Source organism: Lepidochelys kempii, chromosome 18 (assembly GCF_965140265.1).
Source record: "Lepidochelys kempii isolate rLepKem1 chromosome 18, rLepKem1.hap2, whole genome shotgun sequence".
Classification (NCBI taxonomy): Eukaryota; Metazoa; Chordata; order Testudines; family Cheloniidae; genus Lepidochelys; species Lepidochelys kempii.
Window position 1 is genome coordinate 17,080,609 of NC_133273.1, and position 19,349 is coordinate 17,099,957.

The 19,349-nt window shown below is 41.6% G+C and overlaps 1 protein-coding gene across 2 annotated transcripts; it reads right to left on the minus strand.

Moving 5' to 3' along the window:
* Positions 1-4,955: 4,955 nt before the first annotated feature.
* On the minus strand, positions 4,956-17,185 carry UBE2J2 (ubiquitin conjugating enzyme E2 J2). Of its 2 annotated transcripts, XM_073316273.1 has the most exons (7): positions 16,899-16,983; positions 13,027-13,157; positions 12,732-12,772; positions 11,657-11,759; positions 11,394-11,532; positions 10,634-10,714; positions 4,956-8,504 (listed from the first exon to the last, which is right to left on the minus strand). In XM_073316273.1, the coding sequence occupies exons 2-7, from the start codon at positions 13,155-13,157 to the stop codon at positions 8,220-8,222; spliced, it is 780 nt and encodes a 259-aa protein (XP_073172374.1). In that variant the 5' UTR covers positions 16,899-16,983; the 3' UTR covers positions 4,956-8,219. The 2 variants fall into 2 exon arrangements, with proteins under 2 accessions (XP_073172374.1, XP_073172375.1); XM_073316274.1 differs by lacking the exon at positions 13,027-13,157 and having other exon boundaries at positions 16,899-17,185.
* Positions 17,186-19,349: the final 2,164 nt, after the last annotated feature.

Sequence of the window (19,349 nt, forward strand, 5' to 3'; positions counted from 1 at the left end):
CACCTCCCCCCCCCAGCTCACATTCCATCAAAACTATGTGGCAGTCTTATTTGTTAATAATATTTAACTTTCTTTGGCGCCTTCTCATACTTAAGCCCCCTTTTCAGGTTAGTTGTAGACAAGCCATGAATTTGTAAAAGTGCACTTGATGACACATTAATAGGACAATCTGTCATATTGCAGCTAAACAGCCCTGACAGATCCACACACCATGGCAAGAAATGACATTCTCGAGGCTGGAGTGGGGCGATTTCTTTTTTAGTCCGCTGGTGCGGGCTGTGCTGGGCTGCAAGCAGTGTCCCCTTTCTCATCCCTAGCGCCACATGCTGAGGGCACCCTATGCCCATGGGAAATCCGCTAGGGGCTTGGAGAAGGAATCCTACCCTCCCACCCCAAATCATTAACAGATCCTACTAATGGCCTATGCCCTTCTCCACAATAAGCTGACCCACCCCCCATCCAACCTCTCTTGCTGATGCAGAGACACAAGCAGCCTGCCCCACTCAGTATAAGAGCACCCCAGCAGCTCCAGGGCACAAACCTTGCGCACCCATGCAGACATAGGACAGCGTCCACGCAAAGCAACACCAGGCCACCCACCCAAACAGAACCGCTTTGCAGCTCGTGGCACCTTCCAGCCAAGGATCTCAAAGCACCTGAAAACACAAAGCCTCATACCCACGAGGTAGGCAGCATTATACCAATGTTACACTGGGGGAAACTCACACACAAGAGTGAAGGGAGCCACGCACTGGTACATAGAGTCAGGAATAGAAGCCAGGAGCCCTGGCTCCCAGTCCCCAGCCATTATCTATGGGATTTCTAACAGTGAGGATTTGGAGCAAGCCGCATTAGCTTCTCAAATGTTGGGGAATTTAGAAATAGCAGAGCTAAACATAGCTAGCAAGCAACAAGCTAAGAACGTGCATTGTCAGACGCGTATGTTATTGAATATTAAAGCCACCCAAACTAGTTGAGAGGGAGAATTTTTCCCAGCTTTACCCCCTTTGGAAATTGTACAGTCATGTGCTCTGGTCACCACACCACACCACACCCCCCCCCCCCGACTCTCATGAATCTTTACCTCTGTGATTCACCTTTACTTCCAAAGTGACTTTATCTTGCCAACAATGACAGGGTGGCAATTTCCAAATCTCAAAAGATATGAAGAAATTTGGAATCCCCCAGGCACTGTTTGCTCCAGATATAGTCAATGGGGCCTAGACGCTAGGCCTGGGTACTAATGATCCTGTTTTCCATATGCTAATGCGCTAGTGGGCCCCATACATACACTTCTGCAGGTGCCAGGTTACACTGTTGCTGCATGGACTATATAGATCTAGAGGAGAACAACTTGGATCAGCCCTGAAAGCTGAGGTCTTTGGCTTACCGATGCCCATATCCCATTGTTTAAACCCAGTCACAATTTGGGTGCTTACACAAGCAGCTTCACAGTCCTAGGTCAAAGGGTTATAGAAAGTCTGAAACAAACAGCAGCTTCAAAGAAAGGTCAAGGGTTTCGGTTACTGCAATCACTTTTCATAACATACTTTAGCATGACAGAATACGCCACATTCAATATTTCGGGAAGTCTCCTTCCATGGATCCCTTGTACGTTTCTAACATAGGTTTCAGAGTAACCGCCGTGTTGGTCTGTCTTTGCAAAAAGAAAAGGAGGACTTGTGGCACCTTAGAGACTAACCAATTTATTTGAGCATGAGCTTTCGTGAGCTACAGAGCTGTAGCTCACGAAAGCTCATGCTCAAATAAATTGGTTAGTCTCTAAGGTGCCACAAGTCCTCCTTTTCTTTTTGCTTCTAACATAAACACCCTTATATTCTCCACCCATCTGGTTCCAGATCTCATTTAGAAAGACCTAGATGGTGTTACAGTGCCATCCGGTGACTAAAGCACCACAATTCAAAAGGCACATCTAAGCCAAGACTCAATCTTATGATATTTGGCATTACTCTCGAATTTCTCTTTTCATTCTGTGCCCTTAAAACACGATCAGGAATCTGGCATGGGGAAAAGGACTTAGAGAATCTCAGTGAAGGGCTCCCTGTTTTTATTTTATTACTAATTTTGAAGACAACGAAATCCAATGGAATGTTTTTAAAGGTTATAGGAGCAATAGGGAAAGGTGCTTTTGTTTGTTCCCAAGTAACTTTAAAAACAAGTGATTTAAATTAAAAAAATAAAGGGACCATTGGCAAGCAATTAATGAATCGCATAGTCTGATAGCTTTTATTATCTTGCAAGAATGAGAAATTGCCAAATTCTTTCTATTTCAAAGCTACTGTAAGATCAAGAAAAATTCTCAATTATTTTACAGCATACACCCTAAATACATAATTACACAACAGGTCAGAATGGTTCATTATGGAAATGGGACTTATGGGGCGGGATATTTAGGGCCCAGTCCAACTCCCACTGAGTCTTTCCATCTTCACTGGACCATTAACCAAACTGGAACAATCCTGTAATAAGAGGGGAAGGGGTTAAAAACCCTTTGTAAACATTTACTCATTAAACCAGAATAGCATCAAAAGATCTGTTCCCATCTCCTGGAGTATTACACATTAAAAAAAAATTATCTAAGCAGAGATTTCTCTGATAAACGGGAACAGTTTCAGCATCTGGTGAATGTTATTTTTATGATTTATGGCTTTTTTAAAAAATTCTGGGCTTTTGATGGAAGGACACACAACCCACAAACAAGGAATTTAGAGTGAGGCACACTTTTCCTTCCCTACCAGTTCCTTTGCTGTTGTTTGGTTCCATAGATGCCAACAGGTGAAAGCTATTAGCAGGGATAATTGGAATGTAGAAGATGGACACACTTTTAGCCCCTCTGAAATGCAATGAAGTAGATGGATTTTCCAGTGTGACTGCAGGAAACCATTATGTCTTTCTTAAAATTGAGACTGTCCTTACCAAACAGGAACAGTTCTTGGTATCTGCAACTTCCTTATCCTAACGGTTTTCTTCCTCTCTGCTGCAGGGAGGCAGGCGGAGATCAATTTCTCACATCCTCTACTTCCTCTCTCTGACTTTCTGCAACTGAAACTTGCCATGTTATGATTCTAGTTGTGTGTCACCAATGCCCCCTACTGGCTAGATTCACATCTAAGCATTCATACAGCTGCAGCAAAAGGAAAATTATTCCCCACATTTGTGGCAAAGAGGGGTAGTTTTGAAGAATGACATGAGGGGTTATCCTCCCACAAGACCCAAAATTTTGGGAGGCTACAACAAGTGATATAGTTATGAATATGTATTTCACCTCAGAAGCAGGCCTTATGTTTGGGCCGTGGCTATTGGACTCAATGTCTCGGATGCATTATCTATTAAATTCACAAGTACTGGCAGGCTCTGGATCCTTTGTTTAGGGCAGCCGAAGTGATGGGTGCTTCTGTCCTTCTAAACAACCAAGTTCAGAAGCACTCCAGGGCTAAGTGCTCTGCACACACATATGCTGTTCTAGTCTTTATACAATTCTTTGGACAAAAGTTAGGAATGCAGATATCTTGAAGAGGAAAGAACTAGTTTAAGGAAACCGGGGAAGATACAAATGGACCACAGTGTCTTACTGGTGTGAATCCAGATCAAATGTATTGACTTCCATGGATTTTCTCGAGTAACAAATGCAACATATTAGAATTAGCCCATTATTACAAACTGCTAAATTCTATAGAGTAGAATTAAAAGATATGTGACATGATGCCATTAACCTGTTTTACCTAGCACATAACTTGAGGATGGAAATAGCCATCTACTATAGATGCAGGAGGGAATACTGGGAACATGAAATATTTTGTTTCAGACTGAGAAAGTTGTGTTTTCAGAGAGATAAGGCGGGTGAGGTAGCCTCTTTTATTGGACCAACGTCTGTGGGCGAGAGACAAGCTTTCAAGTTTTATTTTTAGTCACCTAGGACCACTCTGCTCAGTATCTAAACCTACGCTATCCCTCACTCAACAGAAGGATTGCCTCAGACGGAAGACAAATTAGAACTCATTGTCCTTTTTCTTATTGCACCATTTCATTCATTTCTCAGATGAAAGACTGATGGGTATGTCTAGCTGGATGCTGTGCTCCAACCACAGAGGTGGCTGCATTGCAGTGGTGACAGGATATTGATGAATAAAGTTTGCATAGGAATTGAGGCACCTCCAGGCATAAATGGACTAGAGGAACAAGGTATTAGCTGGACTTGGAAAATATATGGTTTATTAGAAGTTTTCACAGGGAAGTGTTCGGGCTGACATGAATTGACTAAACATGAATGAAGCACAAAGTTGAAATGCAGTTTTCTCTCCCAAACCCAGCCTCAAGAAGCTATTTCTTCCTTACCTTTACCAGGCTACACACTGTTGGCATTCAGAGATGCAGATGTGACACTAGTTTGCTCAATCTTACGTTTATTTGTAGTTATTCCTCGTCAGGATTTAAACGTGCATCAGCAATATGAGCTGGCATTTCTGCATTTTAAAACCAGATTAGTTACAGTAGAGCATGAAGAACAAACATGAGATGCTCCACTAATGTACAGAGGAAAGCAACAATTTGAGATGCCAGCCACACACACTACTTTTGGCAGAGTAATTCACTGAACTAAAGTAGCTGCTAAACATTAATTCCTGTACTTTGTAGAGGTTAGTGCACCTGAACAGCCTATGTCAAATAAACCACCAGATTGAAGCCAAGCACCTGTCATTTCTAAATTGGTTTATTGAACATCTTTTCTTCCAAAGTCATCATTAAAAATAGTATGCCAGATGTTTAGTCATTATATTTAAGTGGGGATGTTGTCGTCAGCACCTGTTTTCTCAGTGGCAAAAGTCAGCTGTCTTTGCCTTAGAAATAGTTTTCCTGTCCATCCAACATCTCCAGCTTTTTCTCCCAATGTTCCCTTTCCCCCCCCAAAAAAAGGTCCTATAGAAAAACATGCATTTTAAACATGAGTAGTTTGGTTTTTATTATGAATGGATAACTTTACAATGCAGTCATTTCTACTCCTCAAAAACATGCTTCAAGTTTGCAGCTGAGGCATCAAGAATAGGTGGTGATGTAACTTTCGTGAACTGAATACTGGGGAAAAATTTAATCACACACAAGTCCAAAACCTGTAATTCTGAAAAATTTAAGAAGGCTACAGTTGAGATGTCTCGTGACCCAAGAGAGGTGCAAATCTTTCCCACCAACTGTGCACTGCAATCCTACAGCACTCTAAAGAAATGCAGCATAGAAGTGAAGGGTCAAGACACCATTTGTTCCAGTATGACGCACAAAAGGACAACTTTCAGTTTTATTATGTCATTAAGATAACATACTGCCTCAGGGCATGATATCAACATTTTTGCATGGCAAAGAATGATTAATTCCATCTACTGACTTTGGTAACAAAATCAAAGTTCGGATACGGCATACCATAGGAAATACTATTTAAGTTCACTAAAACCTACCCAGGAAGGGATAAATATTCTGCTACCAAAGGCAAGGAGCGAGGACATGTACCAAAACATTGGGAGGGTGCAGCAAGTCTGCTCGTGTTTTCACAGGTGGCCCCCCAATCACTACCAAGTCTTTTCATCCTTCTTCAGGGTGTTCAAGAAAAATCACTAACTGGAGATGAGCTCCACTTTTTTAAAAGAATAAAGAATTAAACTTTCAAAAAAAATTGCAGCATATTTAGGGTTCTTTAGTAATATCAATTTTGCGTTCCCAATTGAGGCACTTTAAAAAAAAAAAAAAAAGGACTCCACTTTCAAATACCCAGGGCTAACTGCGAGGCCAACTTACTGCCATGCAATAAAAGTGGTGGATTTTTGAACAACATCCTCCTGATGTTATTAATTCTTTCACCTACAGTACATACACTCACACAGGGCATGAATGTACCACAGCCGAGGTCTCCTTGCCTTGATCTTCATTCCTGTGGCCCAAAGAGCCTTCATGAGAGAAAGATACACAATGCTGGGTAGCAGTCTGCTTAAACATCTGCCTATAGGGAACGACAATGGTAGCAAAAGAAGGCATAACGAAAAGCCTGAAATGTATTTCAATGTTATGATGATATAAGAGGCAGCTCAACCTTTGCTACAGATCTGTATACTTTGCAAATCAGTCTTTAAAACCATAATTGCAGAAGAGACAAGACAACATTTCTTTTTCCCAAGACTGACAGAACTGAACAGTTTCTAGAAACAAAAGTTACAACCAGAGCTTCTCTTTACAAGAGCAGATTAAGCACATACAAGAGGCAAATTAAAGAGCAATTATAAATAAAATTTGATCAAAAACAAAACCAATTTTTTAACAGTTTATAAATACGTTTTAAATCAAGCCCAGCACACGCTCTCCTCCCACCTCCAAATAAGATCTGTTTTAAGATGTCTTTCGTCTGGAGCTATTCTGTTAGTTCTGCTAATCCATACCTATTTCAGAGAATTGGTCACAGCACATATTTTCTGATTATCTAAGCTACATGGCTCATGGGTTTAACACTCCTCCCCCGCAATCCAATAATTTCAAAATACCAAACAGAAAAAAATCAAACATCAAAAACCTGCCAAAGGAAACAAAACAAACAGCCCAAATAAAACACATTCTTAAATACATGAGGTAACATTTATTGGGCTCTTTAGAACATTTTAACACAATATGAGGTTAGGCGCAGAGCTTTCCATTCTGCCAACTTCTTTTACAGTCTTTGCTAGATCATAACAGGGAATATTTCATTTGCTGGGTGACTAGAAGTCATTGCCAATTATGAAAGGCACAGTAAGACTGCCTTTATGATAAGTCACAGCATTTGGACAAAGTCATAAGGATTTTCCCTTAATTACAATTTTTAATAAAGTCTGAGCTGTAAAAGTAGCATTTCTGTCTGTAAACTACGCAAATAGTTTTAGTACATATTCATGCTACCATAACCTCGTTACCACCCACTGGAATATAATCATCATCCAGTGGTCATATGCCATGGCTAAGAATTAAATTGAATAGAAGCAGAGGGCTTCCATAATTCAAGCAAAATAAGAAGTCTCTTAGAATAAAGTCTTTTTGTAATAGAGTTTGAAAACAGGGTCAAGTAATTTAAATTGAACTGATTACAAATAAATGGCTTAAATTTACTGTAATTAGAGCACTTCAGAGGAATCCACTAGTCTTCTGAAAAGCTGGCTCAGTATTCAGTCTCCTTTTTCTTTCCTCATTAGGCCCTAAAGGGGCAATGTCATTTCACTCACCGAAAAACCCAGAATCCAAGGATATTTCTTCTGAAAAAATATACGACATTCTTCATTGTTCTTTGCAGATATTTTAAACAGAACAGTGGCAAACATGTTTTCTTTTTGAGCACAAGTTGTTTCACTTTTAAAACACACTAATTTCCAAAATGGAAAATTGTAATTAAGGAAACAAAACCAAAAAGTTAAAAGAAAAAATTGCTTATGAGCACCACCACTAAACCAATTTTAAATGCTTTTTGAGTGCAAATGGTTTTCAAGGGCTGGCAACTGCACTTCTTGTAGCCAAAGTAAACCTTCTTAAATGTTACTGTGACAATTTAGACAAAACATATTTAACCAACACACATTGTGTTACTTTCCAATTCATCTAATCACTGTTACTGACTACATATGCAACGACATTCATTCTCTATTACAAAGTGAACTAGCTGCTTTCTGTAACATCAACGTTCACATTAACCAGGCCTTTTGGAAGTAAAGTCAGTGAGGAAACTTGCACTTTACTCATTCCAAACTTGTACCATTTGACTCTTCGCAAATGAAATTCTCAGCTGAAAATGTACGCTGAATATATGATATGCATCTTCAAGTGTCATATTTTAAAAATTGTTCAATCTGGTAAAAAGCCTCATTTACTTAAAAGATTTTTAATTTCAGAAAACAAGGGGGTAAGTGCTATAAAAATCAAAGCATTCAGAATGCCAGTTTCACATCAATAATGCTTTGACTTGCTAGTGAACCACTTAAAACTGTAGTGAGGACAAAGGAACTGTGAGCAGAACACCTTTTTCTTCCCTAACAAATCACACCTGCTTCATTTTCCAAACTAAACCCATGAGCCAACCAATATATTACCTGCATCATGGTAGCACAAATATTTATCCCAGTGTCAAAGTCTGATGCCCAGAGTCCCACTCATTCTGCAACTACCACTAATTTGGTCTTGGACTTCTGTTATGTTCCTCATTCTTGCGCTATGCTTCTCAGTACATACTTGACTGTGTAGGCAAAGGCTGCAAAACCAACTATAACAAACAAGTTCGCCAAAGCTCCTCCTAAGAGTCCATGGTTACGATTGGCCTGCTGAAGACCTGGGTGATTGGCAGCTGCCAGTGGTACATGCCCATTAAGAAGCGGTATTCCATTTTGACCATGGTGTCCTTCCCCATCTGGGACAACATCCGGTAACGGGAGGGGTGGAGGTCTGTTATTGAGCTCTTCTTGTGCTTTCTGTTTTTGTTTGATCTCCTGGAGGAAAAAAATGAGAGGAATCATTGGAAGTGAAGTGGATTAAGCTTTCTGCCAAGTCACCTTGTGTCTTATTAAAAATACTATCCATCCAAAGAAGCGAAACTGATGCAGAAGATATTCCTTCTTAATGTATATCCAGGTGCAGCTCCACAGAGACAGCTTCTTGCTCATTTGTTATCCATAATGAAGTTATAAAAGTTAAGAGATGGAAGGTCATGTAGTCATATAGATCCCATCTAGTCTTGGATTGTTCCATATACTATATTTTCCAATGCTCTGTATCACTTTAAATGTCCTAAACAATGGGGATTGCGCAGTTTCTCGAGGTAACTATTTCACAGAGTAATGAACTTCACTATTAGCAACCTTTCCATAATATTCACCCTACATGTTTTTCTCTTAATATAACCCGATTATTTATTTATATCCATTTGAATAGACCTAAAAAAATTCTTCACACTCTTTGGAGGTTTACACCTTCAAATATTTGCAGACAGTAACTATGAGATCTTTGCGTGGTCGTCATGTAGCCAAACTATGTTTAGTTTTTAAATGTTCACTTTTAAAATTTTAAACCAGGTGTAGAAAACGTATAATTTGAATTTTTTCTGAGAATTGGGACACATTTTTTCAGAAAAAGTCTTTTAAGACCCCCTCTATATTCACCACCATGAAGACCCTTGTGTGGGAAAATGTAATTCAAGTACTTTTAAAGAGTTATGAATAACCCAACAATTCTCAAAGAACTGAAACGGAAGAAACAGGAATCCTTAGAGCATCGTCTCATGGTTAGGGCCCCAAGTAAATCTCCTGGCCCGGGAGGCTAGCCCCCGCCCCCTGGAGATACACCGCCACACGAGCAGGGCTCTGGGCAGTGGGGCTGTGCGCTCACGCAGGGCGGCATGTCTGGCTCTGACCGGGCAGCGCAGCTGCCAGACATACTGCTCTGAGCAGCATGGTAAGGGGCTGGGGGGTTGGATAAGGGGCAGGGGGTCAGATAAAGGGCAGGGGGTCCTGAGGGGCAGTCAGGGAGCAGGTGACAGTTGGATGGGGTGGCGGTTCAGGGGGGCGGGGGGGACGGCGGTCAGGGGACAGGGAACCAGTGGGGTTTGGATAAGCGTGGGAGTCCTGGGGGGCCTGGCCAGGGAGCGGGGCAGTCGGGGGGGTTAGATAGGTGGGTAGTTCTGAGGGGGGCAGTCAGGGGGCGGGAAGTGGGAGGGGGCAGGCTGTTTGGGGAGGCACAGCCTTCCCTATCTGGCCCTCCATACGGTTTTGCACCCCAATGCGACCCTCAGACCAAAAATTTGCCCACCCCTGGTATAGATACTCATGTTCTGACAACAATATCATTACCACAATAGGGTAGCAAACTGCTTATCTTAATCATTTTGGGACTATCAGGAAGAGAGCATTGTGAAGGACAGAGGATTTCACGTTCTCTGGTAACTGCACTAGCTAATTATAGGGAAAGCAGATTCCAATGATTCAGTCCAAGACTAATTCCGAGGGGAGGAGGAAGTGGAGATGAGACCCCAGAGCTCAGAAGGCCCCAAGGGAAAAAATGGCAACAAACTGCACTATGGAATGCACACAGATGTGTAACGGAGAACGTAGGTAATCAAACTCTGAAGTTTAGATCTATTTAATGCATTGTGTTTCAAAAGCCCTAATGGGAGATCTGGACCTACTGACTGATTACTCTGCCCAGAAATTCCCTTTGTGCCTGTGAATACTGCTAACAGCATTAGCCAGGCTCACTTTGTGCTTCCCCATGCTTGCATCCAAATTATGGCTGCCTTCTCTCTATGAGTCCAATGGAGGAAGTGCTTTCTGTAGATTCTCTCCCTTCTCTAGCACATCTACATTAGACAGCTAGAATCTGTCCCTAAATGTATAACTTTTGATTCTCCAAGCAACAGATCTTGGTATCTAAATACAGAATTTTCTAGCTAGAAAACCATGTTTCTAATTTTTGTACACTGAAAAATCAGGATGCTTTAGAGGGGTCTCAAATTGGACACCTAAAAGTGACTAGTCTCTTGAAAATCTTGGCCAATTAATTTGCATAATCTGCATATTTACACAGCAATGAAACGTGAAAACAGAAATAATCAAATGAACTTTACCTCCACCACTTCAGGGAACAGCTCACAGAAGACTTTATCTTTTAAATTAAATGCTAAGCTTTGTGCAGCAAGCTGTCTTTTCTATGAAGGGAACAAAAAAGTAACATCAGTTTGAAATATACATTAAGCCTTAACACATCTGGAGGATATTTCACATAAGAAGAATGTTAAAAAGGTGCTAACCTACTATTTTATAATATTTGTAGCTACTTCACCTGTGTGAATATAGACTCTTCGGTAATGACTTTCTATAAACCCTACTCTTCAAAAGTTCTTAACTGCATTTTATTTTAATGCTTTTCCATTCTGTGTCTGCCCAATGGCGATTGGGGGAGGGGAGAAATAGTCCAATAAAGTAGCTACATTTTATGGAGAACCTTCACTTCAAATCAAAAGGTCTTGTCCAGAAGGGTGCATGAGAAGAAAACGTTACAAAATCCCTCCCTTGGATTTGAAAGATTGACCTATTCAGCATAAAATATTCAACATAAAAAATTAGCTTTGTAGTCAGAAGCTGCGGCACTTAACAGTTACATTTCCCACCTGTGATCCAAACCCTTGACTTATGCTCCTTTAAACACCCTCACCTTCTCATCTGTCCTATGACCAAACTAAAAGGCAGAGCCAGGTTTAGAACCTGTGACTGCTGGATTCCAGTCTCATGCCTAACCACTGGGATGTGCTTAACATACCCTGACCTGAACAAAAAAATAAATTATTAAATTAAAATTAAAAAGATATGACATTATTAGGAGCTTACTGTGAATTCTGAGGTTTCTATACTGCCCAGTGTGGGGCCCTTTTCCACCATAAAACTAAGGAGGCCTGTCAAGATTGTTGAGACTGACCAAGCTGGATTCCATGTATCAGGGTGGAAATCAGTGATTGAAAGACACAACCTTCAAAAAACAAAACAAGCAGTGCACTTTATTCCTTGCCATTAGTAAAAATGGAAAATAATGTTACATGTGATACAAGTTTCAAAACAGGTGTTAATTACAAGTATTAGAAGAAAATCCTTACCTTGTATTGCATTTAAATCTTCCATTAGGCGTTATCATATAAATACTAGGAGGTTTAAAAGGAAATTCTCTGGGGAAAATTAGTTTCCCATGATAATAGCCACCTGTATTGTATAAAAAAAGGAAAGATTTGTTCTGTACTAAGGAAATGCTTTCCTCAAATACTTACAATGTTGCAGCAAATAAGATTTAAAGGAACGTTTACTATATACACACTCCAAAATTTAAAAACTAATCAACTTAGGCCCTTCACGGATACAAATGATCGTCAGTACCTTTGGGAAAGACCCATTTTGGAGGTACTATTATTTTGTCATCTGCATAAGGCAAGCAATGTTTTCCAATTGTCAAGTCCTTATTTCATCTACATAGGTTTCTCCCTAAATGTATTTAAACACCACATCTGCACAAATGGAAGGGTCTTGCACGCTATCATCATGCTGGACATTTTAAGTCCACTGAAAAATCCAATTTCAGAAGCAGATCCTTTAGGTGAGGCCAGAATATACAGTGAATTATTATACTTAGGCAAATTAATTAGATATGATACTCAGCCTCTCCAGGGATGACATTTACAAAAGGAGTATGCCTCAACTCTAATAAGAGCAGAGTATGTGATAAGCCAGAAATAAGTTTTATTAGTGCTTTCAGTTTTTCTTTTTAAAGTAAAAACTGACAATACTTGATATTTTTAACATTGTTCATCTTGGCTACCAACCAACTGGGCTCCCTCTGCTTTCCAGGAGATCTGTGGCAATCACTAAAAATCAGACTTCTTTAAACAAAGAACTAAGGCTGCCATACAAAGAAAGATCAGAGAGAACTGGGCTAAGACTTTGATGAACACTAAGGGATTTGCTAGAATTACGTTAGAGGACAACCCTAACACTATCTCATTTCAAGAGGCTATTACGCAAGTCAAAGGCAAGTATTACAGTTTTATGATTGAAGTAAATCGTTATGCTCATACACTGAAAACCACTTCTGTTACATATGACCCATTCATACAATTATGAACTACTACTACTCAAATATAGATAGCAATATACATGCTTTTGCAACAAGCTAATGTTTACCTTCATATGGAGTCATTTCAGGTCCTCGTACAACATAGTGCCTAAAGGAACAAAGGAATTTTGTATTAGAGGGGGGAAACTTAACACCTTATGCGCATCAAATTTCCAAAGGGAACACAAATTATAAATGGGTTTATCACCTCAGCTCAACAGCTTCATATTTGTCTCCCTTTACTACCCCTCACACCAAAAAAAGATTCCAATACAAAAATGAAGGTGTATATGAAGCTCAGACTTGACAATCCAGATGGTCTGGATCTCTATGCTTGTAAGAGCAATTCATTCGGATTCTTACCATTCAAGGATATTGGATGGGAGGGGTTCAGCACAGATATAAGGCACTGGATCTTTTTTAATTCGAAGGTAGTCCTGCTTAAGTCTCTGCGTTGCTGTTGTTGGTGCTCTCTTATTACTGTTGTTGCTCATCTAGTTTTTTAAAAAATTATAAATAGACATGAGCTCAGTATAATCTTACCAGTAACGTGGTTAATGAAAGAATCCCCCTCAAATAAACGGCGGTCACAACTTGTTCTTGCTGTCTCACCAACAAGACAGAGTGCAGTCAACAAACTAAATTCCTGTCAACTAGCATTAGACCAGGGGTAGGCAACCTATGGCACGCGGGCCAAAGGCGGCACACAAGCGGATTTTCAGTGGCACTCAAGCTGCCCGGGTCCTGGCCACCGGTCCGGGGGGCTCTGCATTTTAACTTAATTTTAAATGAAGCTTCTTAAACATTTTTAAAACCTTATTTACTTTACATACAACAATAGTTTAGTTATATATTAAAGACTTACAGAAAGAGACCTTCTAAAAACGTTAAAATGTATTACTGTCATGCAAAACCTTAAATTAGAATGAATAAATGAAGACTTGGCACACCACTTCTGAAAGCTTGCAGACCCCTGCGCTAGACTTTCTGATCCTGAGGACTCAATGCAGTTAGTTCTGTTTAAACAGATTAATGGATACAAAGGCTGGTTTGAACAATGTAACATCATGCTTTGGCATTTCTGGTACATCAAATACAACCGAAGAGCTAGTCTGACCCTGATTTTATTTGATTATCTCCAGTACCAAGAAATAATTTGCTTTGTATGTTTATTTTTTCAAAGAGGGGGGGCAAACACTTCTCTTAATGTTTTTGAATTCTGAGCCAAGGACTACTTTGCACAAACTAATTTTATTTTTTATTTATATTCTAGGACCACCAAAAGGCTCCAACCCCATTGTGTTAGGCACGACACAAATATAGAATACAAAAAGCACCTAACTCAAAGACAAGACAGATAACTTGTCGAAAGTACAATACATTTTCTTCCCAGTTTTCCCTTTGCATAACAACCCTTCCCCCCCTCTGTCCCAATCCTCCTCATCTCCAGCTGCCAGTCAACCTGCCTCACAGTCCCTCATGTCCTCCTTGCATCCTCGAAGTAGGAAAACACTCACCCTAAACCTACTTCAAACCACCTTCCTTTCTGAATAGCTAGTTCTCCAGTGATTTTCCACTTTTCAGACCTGAAAGCTTTTTAAAAGAAGTTCCACTCAAACCTCTACGTATGGTGGATTCTTAAATATCAACATCACCACACTGTATGCACAGATGGCAAATTTAGAACATCCTGTTAGCCAGCCAGTTTCCAGAGATAATGCATTCATGGCTCAGATGTTTCTCTAAACATTAAAATCAAGCAGAGGAGACTGTTACAAGACAGTAGCAGTTACTGTTAAGACAAACAAAAATACACTACATGAATGGCTCTGCATTATGCAAGACACCTTGAAAAATCAATCTAGTTTTGTGCCACAGCACAAACTGAACAGATTGTGATGGCTGATACTCTTGACATGCTAAGCACAAGATCCGCACAGCAGGGCCACTAGAAAGATTACTAAGGGACACTGTGCACATGAATTTTAACACATTTTTTATACACTCAAACAACACCCCTTCTCAACTAACATCTCTAGAATATACACCAATTAAAAGACTGCCATTCAACTTTTTTCATATAATAAATCACAAAATCAAGCAAGTCACTTGGCCTTATTCTTGGAAGTTTGACAACTTTTATAAAGGTATGAGACACTGCTCATTTAATGCTGTGGTAGGCACTGAAGTAAAAAAAATCCCATAGACAATTTTCAGATTTTATTAGGACCATACTATTACATGGTGTCCCTTGAAATCTGACTAGTGTACAAATGGATGTGTTCTCCCAAAAGACCAGTTTTGTGTGCCTTAGGATGAAATAAAAGAAATACAGAGAAAATAACTGTGGAGTGTGGTGGGGTTTGTTTGTTTCTTTTTTAAAAAGGAGAGTAAAGTTATACTACAGGTTGGACATGAAGCCCCAATTTTGGGAATTGAAATAACAAGCAGAGAAATTTACAGCTGACTGATGCTAAGGATGAACAAATCAGTACTCAAGGATATATCACTGGTAGGCTGCATTCCAAGGGTGGTTGACAAAGCTTGCTAAAGTTTCTGTTCTACCTAAAACAATGTTATTGCTGGTAAGGATGTGGGCTACCACAGTTAGTTTTTACTAAGCTGCAATACCCTCTAAATGGATTTCTTTATCTGTGAATGCCAATTACAACATTGCCCAGGGAGAAATACTGGTCAAATTAGTAAACTTCTGTTTTGGGGTTATACCTCATGTATGAAATGAGCAGTTAGATCACAGCTTTAAACAGAAAAAAATTTCTCCAGGTCTGAAGACATCTAATATGGATATTAATTATGTATTTTATTAATCGACAACAAGTGGTAACACCCTATTTTTGACAGGAGCTAAGGGGAGGTAAATGAAGTTCTGGGGGGAAGAAATTAAAGATGAAGAAATTAACATCTCAGACTTTAATTCAAAAATTTATTCAACATAGGTGGAAAAAAGCACCAAAGCCTCTGTTTGATCCACATTTGCTAAAAAACTGACCTTCACACTGCATTTTTGTTTTGTCTTTATTCCTGCAACTTCCTCCCTGGTAAACCAAATGAGATTTCTGATTCTGCAAACTGCTCCACATGGGCAGACCTCTGTGCCCCCATGAAGCCCCAATGTCGGTCAAAGGGGGTTCACCCACACAGAGAAACTTGCATGAAGCTGGCCCAGTGAGGTATTTCATTTGTTATAATTGTACTGTGTCTGGCAGTCGCAAGTCTTTGAGAATGGTGTGCCTTACTACTTATCGGTTGCATAAAAAATACAAAAAAAATATTGTTGCACCAAATATATTTGTATACAGTATTGTTGGCTTCCCTCACAAATAGAGACGCTTATAGTTCCCTTATATTAAAAGGAAAACATTTACAAAACTGAAAAGAAACGTATCTGGGATATTTTAAAACACATTCAATGACAACAACTTTTGTTTGGAATCAGACTTCCCTTTGTAGCGTTTCTAAATAGCTTACATAGATATTTGTGTGCCTAAGCGCCAAAAGCGGGACCCAATCCTGAAAACCCTTACTCACTTGGCTATGGGTCTGCAGGGTCTTACCTGATGAATGCAGGTAACCAAGGAGAAAGTGATGAATGTTAGCCAACAGGTCTTCAAAAGACCTTTGCTAACAAATACACTATTTAAAAAAAATAATAAATTTCTAACCTGACAGTTTTCCTTGACAAAAGAGCTTCCACCCCAGCCCCGTAAGAAACTCCCTGGGATAATAAACTGCTCCCCCACAAAGATTAAACAGCCAGGAGGAAATGTTCACCGGCAGGTGAGGAAACGACACCACCAGGAACACATCCCGGCGAGGAGCATCCGCGCTGCGGCGGGCTTGACCCCTCTCCCCTTCTCCTAGCCAGGGACCGAGGGGGCCTCACCGCCCGCCCGTTCACAGGGACCGGCTCCCCGATGCCCCGCCGGGACCCAGCAGAGCCTGGGGGGCCGCAGCCCCGCAGCGGCAGTCAGAGAAGGCCCCTCAAGCCCAGACACCCCAAGGGAGAGGCCCCGGGAGAACGGGCCCCCCCAGCGGGCTCTGCCGGGGAAGGGCGCAGCTCGTCGGTGCCGGTACCTGCCCCGCCGGCCCCTGCGCTTCCCCCACCCCGCGGGGCTCCGTGCCCCCCCCCCCCCGGCCGGCCCCACACTCCCGCCGAGCGCCGGGGCAGATCCCCGACCCCGACCCGCCCTAGGCCCGGCCTGGACCCCGCGTACCTCTCGCTGCTCAGGCGGGAGCCTCGGCCGCTCCGTCCCTCGGGGAAGCTCCGGCCGGCCGCAGACGGCGGGGAGGGGGGACAAGGAACGTCAGGCGGGACAGAGCAAGCGCCGGGATCCGGGTCCGTCCGCTGCCCCCCTCCGCCGCCGCGGCTATCCAAGATGGCCGCCAGAGGGAGGCGGAGCCGGGCCGGAGCCGGCTTCCCCTTCCGGGAGGCGGGACCGAGCGCGCCTCTTGCTCCTGCCAGGGGAGACGGAGCCTCCCCACTTCCGCCACCCACCCGACTTCCGCTTCCGGTCCCTAGCGGGCTTCCGCTTCCGCTGGAGCGGGGACGCTCCTGGCGGCGGGGGAGAGTCGGGCGGGCTCGGCTCCGTGGCGCGGGGAGCCCGGCCTGGCCCGTCCCCCCTTTCCCGGCCCGTCCCATCAGCTCTGGGCTTCCTCCGCCTCACGACACCGGGATCTGCCGCGGAGCAACGTTCCCGGTTCCCAGCCCCAGCCAGGCCCGCGCAGCAGCGGTGTGACTGGCAACTACCCAGGGGCGGGGCGGGGCGGGGCGGGGGGATCTCTCGTTTTTTTGCCGTCGGGTGTCTGAGCCTGCAGGGCCCCCGTCTGTCATCTGCCAGCGCGAAAAACTAGGATTTTAGCCTTTTTTATTATTATTAAAAAAAAGGGTGCTTATCCCACTTAACGTGACTCCAGGAGCTGGGGCTTTAAGGAAAGCTTGCAAGAAAATCAGAATCCTGGCAGTGCCGCCATTTTTTGCAGGCTCCTGTTGCGTGATGATGTAGTCGTTACGTGGGGCATCATTTGTGCTGTGGCCCGGTGGTGGTGCATTGGGCTGGCCTTGGTACCCTAGCGTCATCGGATGCCATTGCCTCCGTGTGCATTACATAATATTTGCTCCGTGGCATGATGCGGCTGTGGCAGACCAGTGTAATTTCCTGTTCAGGGGCTGCGATATCTACCCATCTGTGGTGCTGTTGTACTATGATGTGTTTGTATAGATACATTTGCACATGACCTGTACGAAACTTGATGCAAGATGAAGTATTTTACCGATCTGGGTATAGAGCAAAAGCAGTGACAATACTTGTGCAAATAGGTGACATCAATCGGGCAAAATGTAACACAAACCAAAAAGACTTCAAAAGTGTGAAACGAGTTAATGATAAAACAATAGTTTTAAGAAAATTGTGTCTGTATTTTAAGGACATAATTAACACAATCACCATTTACACACTTAGTATCTTCACAAAACGAATATAAATTTCCTAAATACAGTATCTGTTTTTGCTCAATTGGATCACCTCATGAGAGATGCTTCTAATGTGAAATACTCCTGTTGAAATCAATATCAAAACTTCCACTGACTTCAATAGGGCCAGTATTCCACCCGTCATTTCTGCCAAGACAAGGACAGATATACATTCTTACTCTAGTTTTTTTCCATAGAGTAAAACGAATAAGCCTAACCCTGGAAATGAACCAAATACAACTTTCCCTAGGTATGGTGTATTTTGTCAGGTAGCAATATGACAAAGAGACACCTCCAATGCCAGTGCACCTGAACCTTGCTAGGTTAATGTCACAAAGAGATCCAATATGCCTACAATAATAAAATAATAGCTTTCTTAAGGAAAAACAAATGCTTAAACTTAACCAAAGGTTTAAATGTAATAGAAACCTTAAATCTACTTAACTTTAATGAGCAGTTACATTTTTTAAACATTCTTTTTACTAAGGTTTTAAATATGTAAGCAGCAGCACTCCACTGTTGCAGCCTGAGATTTAAAAAAAAGCAAAGAAAGTTTGTGTCCTGTAGTGAAAATAAACAGTCTTCTTGCTCTTCAGAATAAAGTGCCTTATCTCACAACACATAACTAAGAAAAGGAGCTAAGAAACACAGTTAAAGCCACAGAATCCATTGTTCGGTAAATTCTTCAGGAGACATAAGGAATAAAATATAGTATTGTCCCACCCTCTAGAAGCCATAAAACAGAAAAACCTGGAAAGAATGGCATATGTTTGCTATCTTTTGTATTTTTCATAGTAAATACAGTTCCAATTGAAATGCATAACCAGAGTTACATGAATACAATTGCATATTTCTGGATCCAAGAAGTACAGTTCTGCAGCTTTTTGTGTTCAGGAGAGTGAAGTGAAAAATGGAGAATAATTTATTCTTATCCCAAGCTGAGCAACTACTTAATTTGAGAGTATTTTGGTAGTTCGTTTCAGCTCTTCAGGCTAGCTATTTTTCCATTTTACCGTACGCTTATTAACTTCTTGTCAAGTATCAGGGGGTAGCCGTGTTAGTCTGTATCCACAAAAACAGCAAGGAGTCTGGTGGCACCTTGAAGACTAACAGATTTATTAGGGCATAAGCTTTCATGGGTAAAACACCACTTCACCCATGGTGGTGTTTTACCCACAAAAGCTTATTCCCTAAT

Excerpts from the sequence above, each read along its gene's own strand:
- UBE2J2 (XM_073316273.1), bottom strand. The coding sequence starts at position 13,157 with ATGAGCAACAACAGTAATAAGAGAGCACCAACAACAGCAACGCAGAGA. Across the intron at positions 11,760-12,731 it reads TGAAATGACTCCATATGAAG|GTGGCTATTATCATGGGAAA; the intron begins GTAAACATTAGC and ends TATACAATACAG. Across the intron at positions 10,715-11,393 it reads TAGAAACCTCAGAATTCACA|AAAAGACAGCTTGCTGCACA; the intron begins GTAAGCTCCTAA and ends TTCCCTTCATAG.